Source organism: Botrytis sinoallii, assembly GCF_014898435.1.
Source record: "Botrytis sinoallii strain Bc 23 chromosome Unknown BSIN_029, whole genome shotgun sequence".
In the NCBI taxonomy this organism is placed as follows: Eukaryota; Fungi; Ascomycota; class Leotiomycetes; order Helotiales; family Sclerotiniaceae; genus Botrytis; species Botrytis sinoallii.
In genome coordinates, this window is record NW_024066056.1 from 609,441 (window position 1) to 633,586 (window position 24,146).

Sequence of the window (24,146 nt, forward strand, 5' to 3'; positions counted from 1 at the left end):
AAAACAACGATTGAAAGAATCGAATCACAGAAGATCTCCTCCACAACGCTTTGTGATTCTGCGAATACCTACCTACCCAGAAATAAAAGGAACAAGATAAAGAGACAATGACCATGTCAGATACACCCGCCACCACTTCTGCCTCTGCGGCTGATCCTGACACTCCGTACCAAGTCCTGTTGGCAACATATGCTTCCCCAAACAACGAAAAGTTTGAGCACGTCCATAAATTACCTACGCCGCCTGCATCCGACAAAGTCAGTGAGAGAACCGCATATTTAGGGGCATTACGCAAAGCTACAGGGGAAATGCAAGAAAAGATCAATAAGGAACTGACTGCACGAATGGAGGAGGATAAACTACGAGAAGCTGAAAGTGCAGATGGATCAAAGATTCATGGTGGGGTAATTGATGAAGCCAAGGAAGAAGACAATTATGGGGAGGAGGTCGTGGAAGAGGAAGATTGAAGTGTTTCTTCATGATTACAATATTCGATATTTGATGCTGCACTACCGGTTGTCCCAAAAACTCCGTCGCTATGTAGCTATTACCATTCACACAATCTAAATATCATCGTCCTCCCCACGAACCCCGCGACGAAGATGGGCGTTGCACATTCGCTCGACTCAAACACCCATAATGTACAACAGAACTATCCGGCAAGACGGCGATAACACTTCCTCCCAATCTCTTATGGCAAACACCGCATACTCTCTCATCACTTACGACGACTCTCCTATTCCTTCCTCCCTGACCATTCGGTAAACCATCCCCTAGTAACAATGTTGCTTGTGCACGCACAACTTCACTCTTTCTCAAACCTGCCACAATTCGGGATTCACTGACAATCGAATTCGCCGCTCGTATACGACCACGGAAATATGATTCGAGTTCTGCCACGGGAAGCTTCTCCGGAATCAAATCAAGAGTTGAGGATGCGGGCAGACGGGATCCGTGCCTGGATAGAAGTTCCAAAGCAGGTGGCCAGTTCGGTTTATACGGGGGTAGTGGCTTCAAATATAAAGAAAGAAGGGTGTGGTATATAGAAGGCAGTGGGTCATCCGACTCAGATGTCGTAGCCCGATGGGTAGGAATTGGCGATGAGGTTGAAGCTTCTTGGTTCATATGGACCCGATTACAATATCTGACCATGTTAACATAAGCAATTTCAACAAGTACCTGTCAGAACTCACTCCTCTGCCTTCTCAAAGTCCTTGATCTTGAATACATATATCTCGAGAGCCTGTTTATGTGAACCCATGTTACTTAATACCACAGCCTGAGCTTCGTAGAAATGAGAATCTATGGTGAATGTTAATAACTTTACGCTGCACCTTTGACAATTGACACCAACCTTTTCTGTCTATCAACCCAAAGGCTCTCCCGCATGAATATATGTTACTCGACCGCAAGAACGATACCATTCGTCCCATTAAATCTTTCCACTCCTCAGAATCTCTGTCCTGACGTTGGTCTAATTCTTGCATACATGCACCAACGAGTCGATTATGAAAATCGGGCGTCAAGTCATTGAGTTCATTGATCACATGCTCCAAATACCTAATCTCGAAACTGATGTCAATGTCGTGCAAGAAATTGAGGACTCTCTCCCTCGGCAACGTTTCCGCATTCTCTGTATCTGCTAGGAATATCTCCATACCAAGATCGGGATCAGCTCGTAGAGGCCATTCAGCAAATTCAAGAATCAAATCAATCATCTCGGGAGGCAAGTGTTGTAGATATCCAATAGTTCTCTGGGGTCCATATAGTGTTGGTGCTTCTTCATTCTCTTCGTTTCCCATGCCAAACTTCTTGAGAAGCTCAAGAGCAGGACGATGCAGTTTTTTGCCATGGAAGAAATCAACGAGATCATTGTATCTTCCAGTCTCTAAGAGCTTCTCATTAACCACATCTGGGTCACAGAAATTCGGCAACCGAAAGAGTGGTCCCGCCAAACTGGGCATTGATAGCATATAGGAGCGGAAAAGAGTTGTGTCTACCAATTTTGCTGTTTCCAACAGCTTTTGCTCCCGGTCATGATCAGCTTCGGTTTCGGACTCGGGGGCAGCCAAGAGGGAGTCAAACGTCGGTTCAGGTGCTCCTCCGTGACCATTTTCTTTAGGAGGAATGATTTTGCCAGTCTCAGAATCTAGGAACTTCTTCAATCTGGTTCGCGCATCCACAAGAAATGCATTTAGCTCCTTGGCCGCTGTAATAAGGTCTTTGCCTTCAAGCGGACCATCCTCAACAGGGACTGCTTTGATACTTGCATTGTCGTTGTCTGAGTTATCATGTCTCATGAAGGATCTGACTGATGATGTATCTGAGCTAGATTTCTGATGATTTCTGATCAACTTCTTCACTGCAGCTGGTTTCAATGATTCTTTAGAATCTGAATCGCTGTTTGCGCTACCATTAGATTCATCGTTGTCTGTTTCTACATCCCCGTTGTTCTCCTCGACGATTGAGAGATCGCCGGCTATAGCTTTCGGGTATAATTTGATCACACGTTCTGGAGGTGCTTCAATAGCAATAAATATATCAATCGCTGCACGATATCTGCGTTGATTAAATAGAGTCTGAGCTTGCTCGATTTGTTGATCAAAGTAAAGTTTCGACTTGAGAGCTTCAACCTGCTGTACCCGTTCGAGTTTATTATGCAGTAGTGCATCTTCAAGCATATTAAGGATACTCAGTGATTCATCGTAGCGTCCTTTTGCTACAAGCTCGTCAATCTGAGAATCATAATCCGTAGCACCCATTCGCCATATACATCGCTCACTAGCCACATGGAATCCCTTCCCGGCGTGTGCCAGGCTAATATTCGGAGGTGGAAAATGGAGCTGATTTGCATTCGGGAGCGGTATTGATTGCAAAAGTGATAGGGTATCTGGATTCCTAACCTCAAGTACTCCTTTAGACGGCGCTTGAAGAGTAATAATATACGGATATGAATATCCAAGAGCGTCTGGCGCGGACTGCCAAGGGATTTGTCTTTTTTCCATTGGTTTTCCTTCCGAGGTAATAAAAAGGGAGTTGATATCCTTTGCAAGCAGGATCTCTCCGTCTGCGAGTTTCGTTGCCAATGGCTTGGGTATATAGCCTCCGAGGCCCATGTAACCCATGCTTGCAGAGCCCATGCCACCAAATCTACCGCCCTGGTTGCTGGTCGCACCTCCAATAGCTCCTGGTCCAACAATATCTTCGACTTCTTGCGTGTTGACATCTACAATGACATATCCAGAGTTCATGCCGCAGATGATCTTGGTAGCGGATGCCCAAGTCAAGGTTCGAATGGATTCTGCGAGCGTTATCTCCGTCGTCTCGGATGATATCTCGGATTGATACCAAGACCATACTAACAACCTTCTTTTTACAGCTACCGCAAGTCTTGATATAATTTCTGGTATCCCCGTAGCTGGATCTTTGACAATATTTGATGTAACGGCGAAAGTGGAGGCATTTTTAGTCCTCGTCAACTGTTCCTGTAAAGCGTATGTCTGTAAATCGTGAATCGACACATAATAATTGGATAGAGATATCAAAACGTTGGCTTCTTTTATTCGTGCGAGTTGCTCTATTGCTCGAGTAGAGAACTTCTCGACTTCTCGAAGTAAACCGACATTGCCTGGGGTTTCGTTGACTTGATATATGCGTAAACTGCCAGTATTCAGACCTACTAGTAACCTATCGCCTATAAAGTATTAGTTGAAGTCTCTCTGCTCGAACTGCGAACCTACCAAATGCAAGTACGGACTCGATCTTCGATTTGTCTCGTTGGCGAAGCTCAACAATGGGTTGAGCTGTAAAGGCGGAAAGCATGGCGTCTAACAGCCAGCTTTAAATAAAATGAAGATTATAGCTGGGGCACCATTCATCGATTCTCAGTGCATATTATTTCCAAACATCCATTCAGGTTGTGAGCTGTTTCATCCATTGGCGCATGTAGTTTTGTTTTCGTGTTGTACCCTCTCAACTATCTAGTACAGATGACGATGGGTAGTTTTACCGAGACTTTGCCGGACACCCAACATCATTCGACCATCCATTTTCAAGAAAATGTTACGATTCACCACTGTTGAAATGACCAACCTCATATTGAGTTAGATTTTCTGGGGTCACTGAACTTGAGATAACTGATGGGTTTGTCAGGTTATTGCAAAGAATGGCGCACTGAATGTCGATTTATACAGGAACACTGCTTAAGGGCTACAGTATCTGCCCGAAGACATGCTGCAAGGTTGCTTCCTACGATTGGTTACCTCCTAAGCTCTCATGTATGACAATGAATTTAGAATTCGTTGTAGAATGTTCCGTTCCTCTCTAAAATTCCACAGCTCTAGCTGTAAAGTCAGAACGAATGCGCCCTATCTCAAAACGGCACAGCACATGAATGGTGATAGGATTCCTAATGGTCTAGTGTGAGGTACACTTCGCTTCTTCGAACTCTTCTCAATCAAAGCTTGTGTAACTAAGTTACTTGATCCAAGCAGGGAACCCCCCTCTCTCTAATCGAGTGATAAACTTCACACAAGAACAAGCTTTCCGTTGGAACCGTGATATCGAATACTTCATCCACAGCACTGGACAAATAAATCTCCCTGTGCGCTTGTGGTCATTTAGTCCAACGCCAGTGCTCTATTTTCATGTAATATCGCTCGGCACAGATGTTAAGAATCACACCTCTAAATACCTTGGCATCTGAGCCGGGTAACACATATTCAATATTCATTTTCACCTAGAGAATGGATGGGAAGGGAAAACCGGGGGATGCTGTTGTTGCTGTAGTATCGGGTAAGTAAGTAGTGCAGTTTCCATCCATTCACCAACCTTAGTAAACATAATGAATATTTACCTACCTAGGTAGCTCAAGCAAATAATATTAGGGTTCGCGATGAGCATGTGTCCTATCTCGATCTCAGTAGTAATAATCTGGGATCAATTGACCTTATATTTTCTCTTAAATGATACATGGTGGGAGGGGATAAGCAATGAACGCTTACATAGACGGGGCAATGATCGCTTAAGATACAGTATTGTTTCACCGAGTTATTGGCCCCCATCGACATTTCAAATTCTTAAACTATAGCTTTTGCGAGAGAAACTGCAATGGTGAACATAGGAGACCATGATACCTGCGCCTGCTTTGATCGATGATCATCACAGATTCTTGAAGCAATTTGGGGCACCTTTTCGGAAAGACACCATTCGAAACGGTGGTGGCGTCCCATCCCCCTCCTTTTCCCATATATCCCGCCATGATCTCATGGTATTCTCTGTTATAAGTCTTTCCAGTTGCTGATTGGGGTCCATAGGGTCGTCATCAAAAAAATCCAATCTCAATCCATCGAAACTAGTTCTTCGCCCCTTGTAACGCAATTGGGCGCCTACAACGAGTAGCAATTCGGGGACAGTAGTTCCAAAATTGAGGGATCTTTGCGGCTCAGAAATTTTGAATGCCCTCAGAAAGTGGGGTAATCCATTACGAGCCCATGAGCGGTTTGCTGTGACAGCAAAGGACGACAATTCAGAGCTTCTCGGACTTTCTGAAACTATTCTGTCCAAAGCTTGTATTTCTTTTGAGCCTGCATCAAGGGGTAGGTTGCGTTTAATGACCGATGTACTTTGAATGAGGATAGTATCGTTCTTCCATTGAACGTACGTGTTGAAACAAGTGGTGAAGTGGCGGAAAAATACAGCTCGAGCTTCTGAACTGACGTGGGCTATAGAGGGCAGACGATGACAGCGAGCTGAACATTTACAATGTACAGCAATCCATCCGATCTCTTTACGACTCACGAAAGTTGGATAGATCTCAATATATCTCCCGCCAGGAAGAGCATGCTCCCAAATTTTGATGCGCAATTCAATCGGGAGATTTGAAAATAACTGCATGCTTTGTTGTCTTGTTCTCGCGAACGTTTGATGGAGATGAGTTGATAACGATTAACGAATATGCTGTAATCTTTGAGAAAGTACGTCAAAAGAAGAAAACACATGTGAAGCTGGTCTGATTTGATGGGGTCACCGGGTAGGGTAGTAAACTAACAGGGATTAGCTGCAATCGGCAGCAGTCAGCTTCAGCCTCAGCCTATTACCCCTCAGTTGAATATTTGATTGACCATGCATTACGGTATTTGTTTACATACTGCCATAAGCAATCACTGCGGAAGGAACTGTCTAAGTTTGAAAGATCAGGTAGTTCTCTCATGCTTCAAATTCCTCCGACCAACATTAACCTACAATTAATTGCATCATGTCCAGCTTCCCACAGTTCGCTCTTCTCCCAACCGAGTTGCAGCTTCATATATGGAATTTGGCATTGGAGGTACAAGAAGGACACATTGTCCCAGTGGAGAATTTACGATATGGGCGTCCCAGAAAATTCAAACCGCATACTTTATACTTCGTGAATTGTGATTCACGGAGAACATATCTCGGATATCACAAGAACAATTTGGCCCGCTACCCGAGGCTTGGAATCGTGGTCTTCGACCCAAGAATCGACATAGTTTTGGTAGAAGTAGGCTGGGTGAAATGGATCAAAAATGTTTTGAACCAGATCAGAGATAAACCAGAGGGCAGAGTTATGAAAGATGTCCGCAATATCGCCATCGCCGTATTCTACGAAGACAGTCTCAGTCACGAGGGGCTGCAAACGCTTCCCAACTCGGTCGGAAATACTATAGCAAGAGTGTTACCATCCCTTGAAAACTTCATCTATGACTTCGGATATGATTCCAGAAACTCCTGTTTTGAGAGATTATATAGAATAAGTCAAGGGATTGATTATGAAGAAGGTTCACATATTTGTTGTATGCAGAGAAAGGATGAAAGACGAGAGAAAATTCTGGTTCAGCCGACACGGGAGATTTTGGAGGAATATAAGCGCAGCGAGAACCCCAAGTGGAACATTCCAAGGGTACTGTCAACGCTCGATATTTATCGAGAAACAATCGATGTGCGGAGACTCTTGGCAGAAGGATAATGGCGCATGTCTTCAGATTGGTCGGCATGCAGAAGAAAAGTCTACTTGCCTAGAAAGAAAAAAGAAGATAATTATTTTGATCTTGAGGGTGTTCCTTTTGGCTCTCGGATAGGACAACGCGGGAATTTGGCAGGGAATGAATAGCATGGTCAGCGAGAAGCCTCATAACTGGGGCGAATTCAAATGCATTGCTATCAAGGTAGCAAGACGAAATCTGGCTGTCATTTTTGAAGGTGTGATCACCGGAGACTGGGTAATGAATCTAATGATCACCACTTGAGACACAAATATAATGTACCGGTAATCAAAACATAACGGGCGTTTGAGTTGAATTTGCAAGCAAAAAGTCACAAAGAAGGTACTACCATCTAATATATGAGGAAATTGAAAAATAAAACAAGATGTGAATGAATTGAGTCGGGTTTCTTGTAGCCTCGATCGAACTCCATGAAGGCCGTGTAAAAATAAAAACCTACATTTTTGAACGTTTGGCCTCAGGCTCACATATTATCCGGAACTAAAATTTATTGTGATAAGGACAAACGAAACCATTGATTTGATATTCGGCCAGAAGAAGCAATTTTGTAGTCTGCTGCGAAGTCAATCATTAATGAACTCCTAGCCACAAGGATCATTTAACCTCAATACGAGTTGAGAATCACCGCTATACACGACCAGATTCGGCGCCCCGTGTCACCTCCTTCACCATGCCTATTCTCCCATCAATCCACCCCTCCGTGTCCCGCTCTTTCACACGAACTTTCACCTCCACTACTCGCATCTTCGCAAAGTCCACAAAACAGAGGCTAGCAGTCGAGCACGCAGACGTTCCGCCATATCCTTACGGCCCCTCGCAATTCTATAAACAATCCAATTTCGGTCTTTACGGTCTGCAGAAGATTCGTTATGGAAATATAGTTTCGGAGAAGAATGAAATTAAGACGAGACGGCATTGGCGACCCAACGTGCAGAGGAAGCGTCTCTACAGTCCAAGTCTAGGAAGGCAAATAAAATTGAGAGTCACCACAAAAGTGCTGAGGACGATCGATAAAGCGGGAGGATTGGATGAATATTTATTGGGGGAGAAGACGCAGAGAATAAAGGAATTGGGAATGGGAGGGTGGAAATTAAGATGGAGGATTATGCAGACGGATACTGTCAAGGAGAGATTTAGGGCACAAAGGGAGAAGATGGGATTGCCGCCGAAGGAAGAGGTACATTTAGATGAGAATGGGTTTGGAATCACGAAGGAAGAGGTTATGGAGCAAGTCAGGAAATACGATGCAGCAATGGCAAGGAATGAGGAGGTCGTTATAGATGAAGAGGCGCAAAAAGCTACTGAATCTGAGATTTTGGAGGAAAATTTTATGGCGGAAGAGCAGTACAAGGAGAGAAAGCCAATATTATAGGGCATGAAGGTCATGTAGGATCAGGATGTATCAGTATCTGACATGTATAAGTATATACCCGAAGCAAAACTACGATGCATAACACAGAAAGCGTCCGAAATCTTCAATGTTCGATCTTTGATGTTTTGTTCTCATCTCGGTCACAACGACCGCTTTGTAGTGCGAATACTCCCGCATACTTTCCCTTCTGATCCGACATTCATTCAAAACGTGCTTTGATTTTTACCAGATCGAATTATTGACTTCCAAATGATAGGATTCTCACAAGTGCGAGACCATCGATTTGCAGTGAAAAGGATGAGGATCGACATGTCTTGCATGTTAGGACTCATTCTATTACAGTGATGTCAATATGACTAGACTTTCCCCGCATCCTTTGTGGGATCAGTGATTCATTTTGCCACATGCGAGGAGTGAGAATTTCACGTGATACGCTCCCCTGACCAACATAAAAGCCGCGAAATAGAGAATCTTTTTCTGCCATTGCCAGTATCTGATAGTATCTGATAGAAACCACTATTAGATTCTCTAACTCCTCAAAATGTCAGCACCACCACTCGAAATTTACATCCAAGGTACCTCACAAGTGCAACTCCCATCTGAATGTGGCAATTTAGTCATTGCCGTAACCTCAGAAGGCACCTCACAAATATCAGTTTCCGAGGCAGTAACCCAAGCATCCAATAATCTCGAAGCTCTCTTCAAGCAATTATCCACAAAACCATCACACTCTTCGAATTCTGCCAACGCTGCAAGTCAAGAGCCTCCAGTAACTATTTACTCCATGACTAATCTTCGCACGCGTTCCTGACAGCCTCCAGACTATGGTTCTAATGACGAACCTTAGACTCGTGCTTACGAAGCATCTTCAAATTTCGAAGTCAAGTTTCAAGACTTTGAGAAACTCGCTGAAGTGGCGAGTTCTATATTCATCACGCCCAACGCAGAGATTCGCTCGGCTAGTTGGTCTTTGACCGAGGAGACAAAAAAGGCCGCTGGGATTTTAGGGAGAGAACAGGCAATCAAAGATTCAATTAGTAAAGCGGATGATTATGCGAGGGTTCTTGGCAGGGAAGTCGCAGCGACAGAAGTAAGAGATAATGGGACCAATCTCAAGGCAGTGAAAAGAAAGGGGTATGTGGCGATGGTGCCGAGAAGAGGCATAGGCGCCGACCAGAGGACCATGGTAGATGGATTGGCTTTGGAGTCACAGAATGTGGAGATCATTGAGAAGGTTCACGTGAGGTTTGTTAACATTGATGGAGTCTAACAATGCTAAAATTGAAGTTAAGACGTGACGTGGCTAGGCGGTTTCAATCTGTACTTCTCTCTTGGTCATTGACTGTGTGTCTTTATACATAGTTTGTGAAAGTCTTTGCATGTCTCATTATTCACAAACTTACTTCACTATCTTTGATGTTCAGAACTGATATGACTATCAGGTTTTGTTGCCTATCCTGTTATTCACCAATTTGTCTTCTGTAAATTGAGATCACTATTCCAGGACAGGATATGAAAGGATATATCAGAGAATTAGAGATCTTCTCACTTGAATTTTAGTCTTCCCAATTTTTGAATATCATCAACATCGGAATTGTGCAGCGCTGACTGCACCATACAACGTTAACTGATGTAGGCCTAGCCGTGTTAATGGCCATGGACCAATCTCATCAGCCCCTTTGAATGATCGAAGCCGACCTCTTTATCCATCAGGATAACTAGGACCTGTAATCATGTCAAGATGAATTCCTACTTTTTGTGAAAGCTCAAGGTTACCTCTCGTTGCATGCAGCATCAGACACCCCGGCTTCGTCATATCAACACACCTATCTTTACTCCAGTCTTCCAACCTCTTCCAGTCAAGAAGATCCTGATGTGTGGTTTGATTGGTCACTGGCATCAAACTACCTTTAGACAATTTACATCTCACAATTTCAAGTTTTCAACGCCTCCATGACACATAGCTGCGTGACGTAGACAATCGAGACAATGTTCTATGGCTTCTGGTCGATGAATCACCGAAAAGTATTGGGGTTGGTACTACCATCGTGCCCACGATCACCTTCCCGTTGGTTTTTGCTTAGATCTGCCCAATACCTCCGTTGAGGTGTTAGAGTACAGACATTTTTGGCTTTTTCTTAGTCTATTGAGAAGCATGGAATGTGGTATGACTTGGACTTACAACACAGTGGAGTTCATGAAAAACTTTAAGAGTTCATACATATCTATCGCTACCTGGAAATTTCAACCCCATCTCTTCACCGCCAACTCCTTGCATTATCTCAGGTTCCAATTCACTGTCCCAAGCTTTAGATAACTTAGCTTGTCTACACACTTACAATATCAAGCAATCAGAATTATAAAGGTCTATTGCTGCATACCAGTCAGGAGCTCATGCTATTTTGCGACAATCTCGGGTCGAGGGTGTCCTAAAAATGGGCCATGGTGTACATCGGTCTCAGTGCATGTTTGTTGTTGATATGTTATTGTTTTAAGAGCAGGAGCTAGATTGATATCAGTCAGTGGAGAGCCCCCACGGCTAGTGCTAGGATCATCAAATATCTCACAATGGGGTACATTGGGTCTTCGAAAAGCTGAGGCTGAAATGTTTAACTATCAGAAAATGATTGCGATATAGTATAGGAAAACAAGACCATTTAGCTGGATGATACTGGATTGTCGACTAAGTTATGGTTATCGGCATCGGGTATCTTGATTCCAATTCTCTAATAAAGTGGCATCTGAAAACATTGTACCTTCTCAGTCATTTGTCTATTCTTCTGATGAGTTTGATAAGGATTGATATAAAAAATGCATGATCGAAAGAATACAGAACTTTGGCAACGGAGGAAAGGGTAGTCGATGAAAGAGTGAAAGGATGAATAATGGAATAGGAAAACTGAAAAGATTGAATTCGGTTTTTATTTCAGGGGTTTCCTGACATCTTTTCAGAACTAGCCCGTCGATGAGATATCATGCATTGGATCAGAGAACCGTTGAACTGCAGTTTCTGATCCTCCAATCTCAATCACCAGGAAAATAATAGACCTCGAATGGCAGTACGCCACCAAAGTCACGACTAGATCTTTATATTCACTGTATCGGTAGACGTGAGATCAGCTATGGATGAAAAGCCTTTAGTACAACGTCTTGGAGAATTAAGAATTATCGGATGATGCTGTGTAATGTGAGCTCATTCCAGTTCATCATGATTGGCTTCGGGCAATTCTGTCACATCCACAAGAATCCGGATAATTTAGGTATTTTACTCCGATAGAAGTTTCACTAGTCTGTTTCTTTTTATTCGAGAAGTGTCACACCAGCTACCGACAGCTGTTTTGGAAGTATTTTGTGGTTCAAGCCAAGGTCTTGACGAGTGACCATTTACTTGGCCAGGTATCCGAAGATGATACATCCTCACGTAGTACATTTAATTGGAAATTCACAGATATCGCTCTTGAGTTCAAATAGGAAAATCGATCAATGTTGACATTCAAGAATGTTTTCATATCACACCTCAAACCTTGAGCAGTGGCAACATCCCGGCGCCTCACTTCGCGTGAACTTAATCATCAATACAAGGTTTTGCCTCAAATATCTTTTGTATATGCGGAAAGAATATCTCATATTGGCCTTTGTAGGGAAGTTGGTGTCTACTACTCTCTTTCATGCTATGCCATTTCCCATACAGCGCAAAGTTCAGGTGTGTAACCTGATTGATGGGGGTTGCAGTTGCGTCTCAACGTAACAATATATTTTCAATAAGTAGAGTGTCTCTTATCCATGCGGATTTGTTGTGGACGACAGAGAAAACCCAAATCTGAAAATACCCTTGAAAAACTCAGTCTTATTGGTTCGCCAGTATATAAAATAAGAAAAATTCAAGTCAATGGAATGCATCAACATTCATCCCTTATCAATATCAAGCACAAATATATAAAAGGAGGAGATCAAACCCTACATCAATCTCCATCAACAGCAACAAGAACATCATCATCTCCTCCAAATCGCTACCTTCGATAAGCTCAACATATCTTAACAACAAGACTCTCGCTCTCTCACAGTTTGTCACCATTCTCATTTGAAGAGTATAGTGACTTCTAATTGAAATGTCCCAAATTATGTATGTAACATTACAGCAGGCATGGATTTAGTTGTGAGCGAACTTGAAGCAGTTGTTGCTTGCGCTCGAGAAAATCAAATGGTGTACATGTTCAAAGTCCGAAGGCTGATACTCGATCATGAGGGAGGCTATCTTGTTTTGATACGGATCAAACAAGTGACATTTTATTTTAAAGTCGAGAAACTAATACTTTTATTTGTAGAAATTGCAACAGAGAAACCAAAAGATATGAATGATTGGCTGATATAATGACCAGAATTGCAAATGTGCGAAAGGAGAACTAGAGAAATCCAACGAATTTGTAGAGATGCAATGAAAAGAAAGGGAATAGAAAATACTATGCCAACGAGAAGAGATTTGACATAAGATGTTGTATTCGAACTCAAACCTAGAAACAATGAGCTAAATCCAAATTTGGAGGCCAGTTTTGGGGAATTAAGTGAAAGCATTTGTGCAAAAGCTCGCGACCAGCTGGGAGTTCTGCAAACTTTTCGAGGGCGGCGAAGTTTGAATCGAGCCCCTGAAAACGAAAGTGTTCAAACAACGATCGTATAGATATGTTTCTGACAACGGCTTTAAGAGTAATACCTTACTAATATCTCGTCTTAGAATGCCGCATCAAAATGCCGTTATAAAACAATGGGCTAAACCATTGATGACAAGGTAATTCTTTATCAGCTTGGCAAACAAAGATTGGAGTAAGCTCACCCGATCATACGACAGATGGCCGAATATTACGAAGTTAGTCATGCACCATCAGCATCCATAAGAACATCTCCGGAGACCAAGATGCATACTAATCAGCATAGAGTCTTGGAACACCAATGTGGGTCGGTGAAATCTGATTGTCAGCGCAAGAGAGGCCAAGAGGGAAGACAACTCAATGATTACTGTAGTCTGCGATCTTCTAATTTGAGATTTGAGGATGTTTTGAAGATATTCCGAAGTTTGGAAAGTAAGATACCAAGGTCATATATCCCGCCAAGTCTATTCAGACAGATTACCGATGATGTTCAGCTCCGCATCGATCGTCCTGCCCGTCGGATCATTGCCAAGAAGTAACAAACAGATGGCAAGAGTGTCTTGTGTTGGCACGTGCAACCTCTAACAACGATGAGTAAAATTATGCCGTACTACATAGGCGAGGTAGGTATCTCGGGCATTCATAACATTACTTTCATACAATTTAAGCTTGACATGTAAGGAATCCTATCAAAAGGCGTATACTCAATAAGACTGGAATGTTTCCCAAAAATTAGGATTTGGGATTTTTTCATTTCCGGAGTTACATCTTGGATTAAAAATGGATGGCAACGGATTACATAAGACATGACAACCCCTGGTGAAGGTTGCATCCGTAGTGTCCTGATTTTAGTGGCTGAGCGGCAAAGTCGTGCCACATGAAAGTGGGGTCCACGGGTATCTCAATATCAACCTCATCTAAGATACCTACTTCTAGATATCTTTTTCACATGGTAACGTTATGCATGCTTGTTTGGAACAATGTCACCTCGAGCATGCTCAAAAAGAGCATCACGACAGGAAAGTCTCCAATCATAGTACTGCTAGATCTATCTCACCCATTCATTTGGCGCAATGCCACCAGCTGCTCGAGAATACCATGACCAGAGGATTGCCAAGTGGAGTCATCAATCAATCATATCCGCTATCAACTTTTGAGGTTTAAATCATCATAGCATTAATGTTTTTGTCTATTTCCCTAATAACCCAAACATATATCCAGAAGGAGAAAAAACCCAAAGCAGCGCCATCCTACCCTGCCAACCTTGACAAACAAAAGAAAGAAAGTAGTGAAGTGAACAGGTATCTTTGGAGCTTGAGTAACCATGTTCTGTCTTGGCGTTGAACGAGACAAGTATACCACGGCCTAATCTATTTTGTGGCCAATAATCTATCCTTCAACATCTTATCCAGAGGCGCAATAGCAGACTCGTAATCATGAACATCATCCTTCTCCAGCACAGACTTTCCAGCTGTCATGATCATACGCTCTGGAGCGGGTACACTCAAGTATGGCTTGACCCTAACTCTGTGTGCTGTTCTGAAAACTCTCATTTGCTTGACGATATTGTTCATTTGTTCCTCGATCTCGTCATCTCCTTTTGTCTTAGCCTCATTGCGAAAGCTATGCTCAGCGATTGTTTCACGAAATTTGCGTTGTAAGTTTGGCATGTAGCGTTGTGTATTCTCCTCGTTTAAGTACCTCTCAAGTCCTAGGAAAGCATCCATGATCTGCGGTAATAACAGTTGGTTGCCTGAAAGACCGTCGTATTCAGTGTATTCTCCGGTGACAGGGTCAATATCACCTGCAGCCCAGCCTTGAAATCCTTGTGCATAGTGCATCCAAACCTTTCGCGAAATCTTGGATTCATGCATGGTTTCATAATAGGTCTTGAGGGGTGTGCGTAATTCCTTGTTGATTCCTTTGAGCGATTGTAGGGTGCCAACACGGTCGCCATTAGAATATTGTTGAATAGCCTTGGTTACCATGTGGTAGATTGGGAGAGCTTCTCTTTCAATGTGAGGGAAGACATGGCCAAAGTGGTATTCGGCAGATTGAATGAGATCGTCCATTGTGGGATTAATCGGGTAGACAATTTGATCTTTATCATCAAAGTTGCAGAGGTAGTTACTTGCGACATTACCGCCTTGAGATGTAACACCGTATCGTCTCTTGAGGTATGGCCATGCGAGGTCGAGACAGGCAGGGAAATCAACGACCTTTTCTTCCTGAGCAAGTTTGACTATGGGGATTGTTCCCCATCTTTGCAGTGTTAGCGAGAACTTCATTTTTTGTGCGACATAGAACAATGGTACTTACCGGAAAGAGTGTCTGGACAAGGCAATACAAGCGAAGAGACCATTCCAAGCTGCCCGTGATAGAATGCCCTCATCATTTTCTGCTGCATCTAAGAGGGCCTTTACTTCTTCCATGTTGACTTGATCATTGTAAAGGGTTCTCATCTGTACACGGAAGTCCAAGCATCGTTGAAAGTTCTTGACATCATCGCCACTAAGTTCTGCGATTGATAGAGCAGGTGCCATAGCTTGATAGATGTCGTGGAATGGTCGAAGTACTTCTGGCCAGGCATCACCATATACAGTTGTAGGGGGCCATGTTCCGGCTCCATCGATCTCGATTAGATCTCGAAGTGAGTTTTGGGCAGCATGAGGCTCGTAGGTAGTGATCTTTTCCACAGCCGCATATGCATCACCGGCTTGTGACTTTTGTTGATTTGATCTTCCAAGGATAGCTTTGCGATAAAGATTGAGAAAGAGGCCAAAGATGGCAACAGGAAATAGATAGAGAATGGACAAATGAGTATTTGCTATGATCAAATCTAAGTTCGACATCTTGAAGAGATTGGTAGGATGAATGGGATGAGAAACCCGAGAATTTTGATTTAAGAGAATGCTTTATGCTCAGAAGATGTGAATGACTTAAGTCTTGATGCTTTATAGATAATGATGATTGTTGGAAGCTTGTTGGATGAATGGATGGTGTTACTTCGGAGGAGGATAAGGGGATATTTATGGATGTCTCAATAATCTCACATTGCTGGTATCATAAGGCTAAACTCCTATTCCGCCATTACTGAGTTGCCATTGGGATGTCAATTTCTACCCAATGTGGCTAGCAGGAGTCATGATTGAAAGTCTATCACAGTATCATTCTATTCCTACGGAGAATAGTGCAATATCCCGACATCTTCTGTATCGAGTGTTACGATGTACCATGCTTGGCGATGTAGTATCAAATCGTTCCCTCTCCGATGCTACCTAAAACGGCTGGCTCATTCGCTTGAACTGTCTCCATAATTTAATTCTCCTGAAATCCTGAAGACGCATGACAGAAATGCTTTCCGTAACTACGGTGCGGAATTTAGCGTATCCACTTTTCTTCGTCATTACATTGCCAAATTGGGCAATATGAACCTTGAAGGTTTATAGCCTTACAGGATGAAGCGAACCTATCAAGAAAAGCCCGGTTACATAGTGTATTTGATTGAAACAGATATATAATACTAACTCCGGTACACGCTTACTATGATATGGCATCATTCAGCGAACTACACCAAGAAAATCATCCGGGCCTTTTGTGTTTGGTTGACTCGACCATCACATGCATGGGACTACGACTTTTGGGATACTGTCTTCTTCCTGCGCGTACATAATTTAACAATGTATTCTTTTTCGGCCGTGGAGGTACCTAATGCAGGCTACCTAAAGAAGCAGCAAAATGCATACCGCGGAGAACGTTTACTTACTCAAGCTTTTGGGAAATCATGGCTTATTCTGAGACGAACACATAGGATTTTTGTGAGTCGGACTCCTGGGTCACCGCATAATAAGCGATACAATATTTGGTGAAACTTCTGGGCAGTGCAGGAAGTCTGACATGAAGGCCGTTTGCAATATTCGTATTCCTGCAAGGTAGATGTCGTGAATGTGGCGACAGGATCTCAATATCCAACCAGCTCGGCAGGAATAAGAGATTTGAGACCAAATACTGCCAGTCAGAGAGTTCTGTATCTTGCAAATCACGTCTCGAGGCTGATTGCACCATAACGATGGCTTGATGGAGGAAATACGGGAAATTTCCTCGTAAGACTCAAGAGTCATTGCGTTTTCCGGCAGTGCTGGATCGATGTGAGACTATACTGCCGCGGACATTGTTCAAATCATGAAATACCAGGATAGTAATTATGAGATGGATTACGATAGCATTGGTCTCTGTTGACGAGTCAATTACTTGGAATTCCTCGTCATCTCATCTCAGCATGTTACCTTATATTTTGGTATTACGAGACTATCTATGTCAATCGAAGATACACGTGCATGTCTTCTTGCAGTCTTAGATTGATTAAAATGCTTGTATCAGCACCGTTAGTTTGGTTCAGTCGTGATTTTCACGTTTTCTCGTGGCAGAATGCACCCCAAGGAAAATTAAGTTGGTAACACCTGTTTAAGGTTTTAAGGTTAAAACCTTGACTGCAAACTTCCATTTAGAGCCCTATAGGGCTTAATTCCTACTACTTTGTTAAAAAAAGAAAAAAAATTGGAATATCGCAACGTTCTTCTCCACGGAATTGTATTAAAATATCTCCGCACTGTATCAGCACACAGTCTCAGATGCAATTGATATACACTATTTCTAAAATGTTATTCGATATAAACTTGAGTGCTTCCAAATCAGTATTAATAACAGGATGAACCCAGAGATCTGATGAATCACTGATCCGGAGATACAAGTTACGAAATCTTACCCCAAGTTTCCAAAGGAGTCGTGAGCACGGGATTGCGGGGGTTCTTACCAGTTCATCCGTTAAAGAATCGAAGAAGTCTCCGCGGAAGAAGCTGCCTGGATATTACGAGTGAAATCTACAATTCCGCAAACCCCTCTGGTCAGAATTACTGTTTATTTGTTCAGCAATTATTGGCATTTTGGTGAGATGTCAGATATAAGTGGGGTTTGGCGAGGACGGAGATCTTGCTTCGGCTAGCATGAGGTTGGCATGGAAGAGAAATAGAATTGAAACGCATAGTCAGCAGTGTGCGGAAAAGAGCCGAGTTCACTTTGATGAAGGCCCAGACTGTAAGCATATACATATATATATATATGTGTTCAAGTCTTCAAAAGGGACACAGATTCTATATCTCCATTCAGTTGTGTATTCTTGTGTTATACTTCACTCAATTTGTTATTGTCTCCGGTAGTAACGAAAATGGATGCTCTAAACGGAACTACGAAGATTGTCGGAATAGACACACCTGTGTCTAGATTCGGCCAATACTTAACGGGTCCGAGCTTGGCTGGTGGTCTTGCCATTGCCTTTCTTGTGCCATTCATATACCAGATTGTCTATTACAGATACTTCCATCCTCTCAAAGATTTTGATGGTCCCTTTTGGGGATCAGTAACCAGACTTTGGCACACATATCAGAACATCAGAGGAACCGAACTGGAAACTTATGACCGCCTACTCAAGGAGAAAAATAGTGTGTACAACTTTTGACCCGATCATTAATCTTTCAGTTCTAATGCAGTCACAGCAAACATTCTTCGAATATCACCAACCGAACTGTTGATCCCATCAGCTCTCTCCCTTCCTCAAATTTACCATCGTCAAGCTGTTAAGACAAAATGGTACGTCACTGGTGCACTTGGTCCAGGAGAATCGGTCTTCAATATGCAACAACATTCGCACCATGCTCACTTCCGTCGATTAATCGCCGGACCATACTCGATGTCTAAGATGGTCAAGAACGAACCTCTCATTGACGACATTATCATTGCTTGGATCAGAAAATTGAACGATATGTTTGCTCAACAAAACAAAGCTTTCGATATGTCGAGATGGGCAACTTTTGCCGCATTCGATGTCATCAGCTTGGTTGGATTCGGAGAAGCTTTTGGGTTTGTGGATACTGCTACTGACGTTGATGATTTGATTGAAGAACTCCATAAAGGATTCTTTTACTTTGGTATTGTTGGTAGAATGTATCCTTTCGTTGAGTTCATCAAGAAGACTTGGCTTGGACGATTCCTTGTCTCTAGTGAAAAGGATAAGGGAGGAATGGGGTTCTTAATCAGATGGACGAACAGAATCATGAAAGCTAGACAACAAGAACTTGCTGAGGGAGGAAAAGATAAAGGCCGAGTTGACTTGCTACAATCGTATGACAACCCTCTCTTGTTTGTCTTAGAGCAGGCTAACAAATCAGATTCTATGAGGCTCGCGATGCCCAAGGTCAACCACTCACCGAAGATCACATCCGAGCCGAATGTATGTTGTTATTCACAGCCGGTGCCGATACTACCGGAACAACCATGGGAGCGATGATGGCCTACCTTCTTTCCAATCCTACAGTTTACGCTAAAATGGTAGCTGAGATTGACGCCGCTTTCGACAGTGGTGTATTATCAACCCCAGTCCCGGCCGCGGCAGAAGTTTCCAAGAACTGTCCATACTACGTTGCTTGTGTCAAAGAATCCTTGCGTTTATGTCCTTCGGCTCCTAACATCTTCCCTCGTCTTGTTCAAGCTGACCATGCTCCACTTGTAATCGATGGAAAAACCATTCCAGTTGGAACTGAAGTTACCAGCACTGCTTACATGGCGAACCGTGATCCGGCAGTTTATGGAAAAGATGCGGATGAATTCAGACCAGAAAGATGGTTGGAAAACAATGGAGAAGCTGGTAAAGTATTTGATAAATATCTTGCTACTTTCGGGTATGGTACTCGAAGTTGTTTGGGTAAGGATCTTGCAATGATTGAATTAATGAAGACTCCTTTAATGGTAAGTAATCCTGACTCCTGACGCGTTAGTTACCTCTCTGGGTCATTACTAACGATAAACAGTTTTTCCGAGCATTCAATCCACGACTGTGCCTCCCAAGCAAAGAAACTCCATCCCCAAAACGTATTCTGGTTGGTGCTATGTTTTATTGGGATGATATTTGGATGAAGCTTGAAAAAAGAGATATTCCTGGATTCACTTGGTGAGATTACTAGAGGGAAGGAATGGAATCTGCGACGAACGCACGAGTAAATAAGTTCTGATTATTAGAAGTCAAGCTAAGATTGAATTTGTATATACGATTGGAATTTTCTAGGATCTTTATCAGCCCCTTGCAGTCTTATTAGTCGCAAGGAGATTTAACTCGATTATGTCAATTCCTGCATTACGACCTTATAAATAGCACGTTATGTGAACTAGCATGACATGAATACCACCCACACCAAAATAAAACGTGCCCCTTCACCCAGAACCAATTCTAACTTCTGTGCCACACAGTAACCTTATGTATGATTTATGCAACGGCGATACCGCATCAACACTTTAATGACGTGCCAAGTACAAGATATAGTTGAAGGATTCCAGAACACGGGCAAGCGGCATAACCTTATTGAAAAGCTACGATAAAGAATGAATGATCCTTCTTTCTGTGACCGCCAAATGATACCGGATAATAATGCAGGCTCGCAGGCACCCCGTGGAGTGTAATCCGAAAATTGACTCAAACGTTCAAGAGCTTGACCGGTCAGATATATTCCGCAATCCACAAAAACTCCCGAGGTCGATACGGTAAGTGGTGCCACGAGCCGTGGGGAAAGTTGTGGAGGCTTCCTTCGGTTGGAAGCGCGGGAAATAAACATGTAGCGTAGTACTCGGGTTCCCACAGCCCCAGTATTCGCTAAGTGGTTTCAATGCCCCCTGGAATATTGGGGTGGCGTGATTTGCACATGAGGGAAGAATTCTTTCCTTGAAGTTTCTTACCATACCTATGTCTTGTTCTATCGATCTCAGAGAATCTGCACCGGTACCAGAAGTCGACGAGAGTGAGGAGATAAGTGATGATTTACATCTTCTTACTGATTTCAATAAAGTAGTGCCAGAGTAATTTCCGAGATCACGTTGTTGTATCAACACTAATCGTGATCAGGCTAAAGCATGCATCAGGGGGTCGATCCGGTAATCTAGAGTCACATTATGGGACTAATTTGTGGATAGATCAACAAATTTCACCAGATTTAGGCTTTTGTTTCATTTTAAATAAGTTCAATAATGACAACGTGAATAAATGATAATTAGCCTTTCCTTCTGGCATACAAACTCAATTGCATGTTTTGCGGTGAAGGATTACAAGTACTCCCTCTCACCATACATTCATTCATTTCTATTGTTGACTCCTTCTCTTGTTGTATCGAATATCGCCGACCACAGCATCTAATCATAACATTAGCGGCAATTGTGGACTCGAAACTTCTTTCCCGAATCTCATTGGCTCACGCGGGCAATCGTTGCGCGCTTTTAATCAATCCTCATCCTTCTGAATTCGATATCCACAACTTGCTTACAATCCCTAAATTCCAAATATCCTATCTGCTCTACAACCATGTTGTGGGAACGAACTACTGCGTGAGTCGTATCATTTGATCCCTGATACGTTGGAAATGTGCTGATGTTTGAATAGATTTGTGGCTGGGGTTTTGTCTTCGGCCAAAAGCCTTGAACATCATAAATTATCTACGCGTACGACGGGTACAATTGATAATTACTTGACGGCTCAAAGTCCGATTTCCCTTCAGGGAATCTTGAATAATATCGGTCCCAATGGTTCTAAGGCTCAGGGTGCGAGTGCCGGAATTGTTGTTGCAAGCCCAAGTACAGTTGATCCTAATTGTGAGTCAACCGACACCCTAAGTTCGGGAGGTAACACTGACACCAATCTCGATTAGATTTTTACACTTGGACGCGTGATTCGGCTTTGACTTTCAAATATCTTATTGATACTGGCAATTCAAGCCTCCAGACCCTTATTGAAGACTATATTACTGCTCAAGCAAAATTACAAACCGTCGAGAATCCATCTGGAGACTTAGCGACTGGAGCAGGTTTGGCAGAACCAAAATATTACACCAATGAAACTGCATTTCTAGGTGAATGGGGACGCCCTCAACGTGATGGGCCAGCTCTACGTGCCATAGCTTTGATTTCATTTGGTAACGATCGCCTTGCCTTGGGGCAAAATGATACTGTCAAGGATATTATCTGGCCAATTGTTCGGAACGACTTGGCATATGTTTCTCAGTATTGGAACTTCTCCGGTTTTGATTTATGGGAAGAAGTCAATGGATCATCCTTTTTCACCACCGCGGTTCAACATCGAGCATTGGTAGAAGGAGCAAAATTCGCCACCGCCCTCGGAGAATCATGTAACGACTGCGAGGAGCAAGCCCCCGAGGTCCTTTGCATGCTACAGGATTATTGGAACGGAACTAGCATCGATTCAAACATCCAAGTACAATCAACAACTTATGATCGTTCCGGACTGGATTGTAATTCAATATTGACTTCGATACATACTTTTGATCCTGATCAAGCTGTGGGATGTGATTCTACAACTTTCCAGCCTTGTTCAGACCGCGCTCTTGCAAACCATAAAGTATTGGTCGACTCTTTCCGCTCTATCTATACTGTCAATTCAAATGCATCAACAGGACAAGCTGCAGCTATCGGACGTTATGCTGAGGATGTTTATCAAGGAGGAAATCCATGGTATATATGCACATACGCTGCAGCAGAACAGCTTTATGATGCTCTATGGACATATAACAGCACAGAAAGCATTACCGTAACCGACATTAGCCATGACTTTTTTACAGACTTAGTCCCCGGAATACAAACAGGTACATTCGCAAGTGATTCGAGTCAATTCAAGGATATAATCAAAGCCATGCAAGACTATGCAGACGGTTTTGTATCGATCGCCGAAACATACACACCAGAAGACGGAGCACTAGCCGAACAGTTTTCTCGCGAAAATGGTACCGCTTTAAGTGCAGTCGATCTTACATGGTCTTATGCCTCTTTCCTCACCATGCAACGAGCCAGAGAGGGAAATTTTGGTCCTAGTTGGGGAGCTGCATCTGCTATTGCTAAAGGAGTACCGGATAAATGCTCGGGTGGTGGTGTTAAGGGAACTTATTCTACACCATCCGCAATTGCATTCCCTCAAAGTGAAGAGGGAACTTTTGGAACGAAAAGTGGTTCGACTAGTGACGCGGGAACTGGAACTGGTACAATGACTGGCAGTGCTGCTAGTGCGACGACATCAAAGAGCGCTGGGAATAGACTTATGCCGATTGGTTTCTTTCTACTTTAGTGTGGGATAAAAATTTACCAGACTTGGATCAGGCAGGGAGTGCTGTAGTCTTGGTGAGATGTCTCCGCGGAAGTGTTGTACAGTTTTGTTATAATTTTAATGGCCTGCAATGTGTATATATAATGTGTACCAATGAATGGGTGTATTGACTAATTGTAAGAGATGAGAAACATGGATTCAACATGGTTAAATAATATTAATCTCGAATGGTTCTCCGTCCACTTGATATCGCCACACTGTGCATGCATTCATGACCATAAATTATGTTCTCACGCGATTTGTTTTTGAGTCGAAAATTCAATAATCCTAATGTCCATTTAGACTCTGTTAAGGTGTTCGTTGTTGCGAGACACTGCAGGGTAGGGTGTTTGCATTAGAGGGAGGGCGCTCAATGTGGGGTTCTCCGCGGTGACATTGTAAGCGTAGGGCTCAGGGTAAGCACTCCCTTTTGTTCGTCAAATTGGGTTCTGATGTTGATTAAACTCAATCTATCTAGATAGTTGTCTGAAAAGTTTTATTTCTCATCTTGAGATTGATCTCTGCTTTTCTAAAAGTGGGATATTACCAAAATCGATGGTGTGTGAGTAAATCTTGTTCTCGACCCTGACATGACAAAGTCTGCAACGAAAAGAAATCCACTTCATTAAAGATTCTTACTGAGAGAAGTACTCTGCCGCCAAAGTCGTGCACTCAAAAGAAGTGATAAATCGAGAGAGTCCTGATTGGATTTAAGAAGTCATCGTATTGATTGTCAGATCAGGCAGTTATAATCATCTGGGATTTGCATGCGAGATCCTGGGTCTGCATTTTTTTTGCCACTAGATTGCTTCCCAGCACCTCGTTGTTACTCAGTGTCTCCGAGACACAGACAATCATGATAATATAAACCCTGATAATGTAATATAATAAGGGAATGAATTGATTCAGTTATT

The 24,146-nt window shown here is 42.8% G+C and overlaps 9 protein-coding genes across 9 annotated transcripts; 6 read left to right on the forward strand and 3 right to left on the reverse strand.

The window, feature by feature from the left end:
- Positions 1-107: 107 nt before the first annotated feature.
- On the forward strand, positions 108-467 carry EAF02_011117 (uncharacterized protein; the record flags this gene model as incomplete). Its single annotated transcript, XM_038907165.1, has 1 exon — positions 108-467. The coding sequence occupies one exon, from the start codon at positions 108-110 to the stop codon at positions 465-467; it is 360 nt and encodes a 119-aa protein (XP_038753191.1).
- A 103-nt stretch (positions 468-570) lies between these two features.
- EAF02_011118 (uncharacterized protein) lies at positions 571-3,822 on the reverse strand (the record flags this gene model as incomplete). The annotated part of the gene is made up of 4 exons (XM_038907166.1): positions 571-1,144; positions 1,194-1,302; positions 1,355-3,694; positions 3,741-3,822. 4 exons carry the CDS (start codon positions 3,820-3,822, stop codon positions 571-573), a joined length of 3,105 nt encoding a protein of 1,034 aa, XP_038753192.1.
- A 1,338-nt stretch (positions 3,823-5,160) lies between these two features.
- On the reverse strand, positions 5,161-5,895 carry EAF02_011119 (uncharacterized protein; the record flags this gene model as incomplete). Its single annotated transcript, XM_038907167.1, has 1 exon — positions 5,161-5,895. The coding sequence occupies one exon, from the start codon at positions 5,893-5,895 to the stop codon at positions 5,161-5,163; it is 735 nt and encodes a 244-aa protein (XP_038753193.1).
- Positions 5,896-6,256: 361 nt separating this feature from the next.
- Positions 6,257-6,988, forward strand: EAF02_011120 (uncharacterized protein; the record flags this gene model as incomplete). Its single annotated transcript, XM_038907168.1, has 1 exon — positions 6,257-6,988. One exon carries the CDS (start codon positions 6,257-6,259, stop codon positions 6,986-6,988), a length of 732 nt encoding a protein of 243 aa, XP_038753194.1.
- Positions 6,989-7,695: 707 nt separating this feature from the next.
- Positions 7,696-8,397, forward strand: EAF02_011121 (uncharacterized protein; the record flags this gene model as incomplete). The annotated part of the gene is made up of 1 exon (XM_038907169.1): positions 7,696-8,397. The coding sequence occupies one exon, from the start codon at positions 7,696-7,698 to the stop codon at positions 8,395-8,397; it is 702 nt and encodes a 233-aa protein (XP_038753195.1).
- A 517-nt stretch (positions 8,398-8,914) lies between these two features.
- Positions 8,915-9,667, forward strand: EAF02_011122 (uncharacterized protein; the record flags this gene model as incomplete). Its single annotated transcript, XM_038907170.1, has 2 exons — positions 8,915-9,166; positions 9,245-9,667. Exons 1-2 carry the CDS (start codon positions 8,939-8,941, stop codon positions 9,665-9,667), a joined length of 651 nt encoding a protein of 216 aa, XP_038753196.1. The 5' UTR covers positions 8,915-8,938.
- Positions 9,668-14,413: 4,746 nt separating this feature from the next.
- On the reverse strand, positions 14,414-15,895 carry EAF02_011123 (uncharacterized protein; the record flags this gene model as incomplete). The annotated part of the gene is made up of 2 exons (XM_038907171.1): positions 14,414-15,305; positions 15,363-15,895. The coding sequence occupies 2 exons, from the start codon at positions 15,893-15,895 to the stop codon at positions 14,414-14,416; spliced, it is 1,425 nt and encodes a 474-aa protein (XP_038753197.1).
- A 2,372-nt stretch (positions 15,896-18,267) lies between these two features.
- EAF02_011124 (uncharacterized protein) lies at positions 18,268-20,050 on the forward strand (the record flags this gene model as incomplete). Its single annotated transcript, XM_038907172.1, has 4 exons — positions 18,268-18,541; positions 18,596-19,220; positions 19,268-19,844; positions 19,907-20,050. The coding sequence occupies 4 exons, from the start codon at positions 18,268-18,270 to the stop codon at positions 20,048-20,050; spliced, it is 1,620 nt and encodes a 539-aa protein (XP_038753198.1).
- Positions 20,051-21,444: 1,394 nt separating this feature from the next.
- Positions 21,445-23,214, forward strand: EAF02_011125 (uncharacterized protein; the record flags this gene model as incomplete). The annotated part of the gene is made up of 3 exons (XM_038907173.1): positions 21,445-21,467; positions 21,523-21,731; positions 21,788-23,214. The coding sequence occupies 3 exons, from the start codon at positions 21,445-21,447 to the stop codon at positions 23,212-23,214; spliced, it is 1,659 nt and encodes a 552-aa protein (XP_038753199.1).
- Positions 23,215-24,146: the final 932 nt, after the last annotated feature.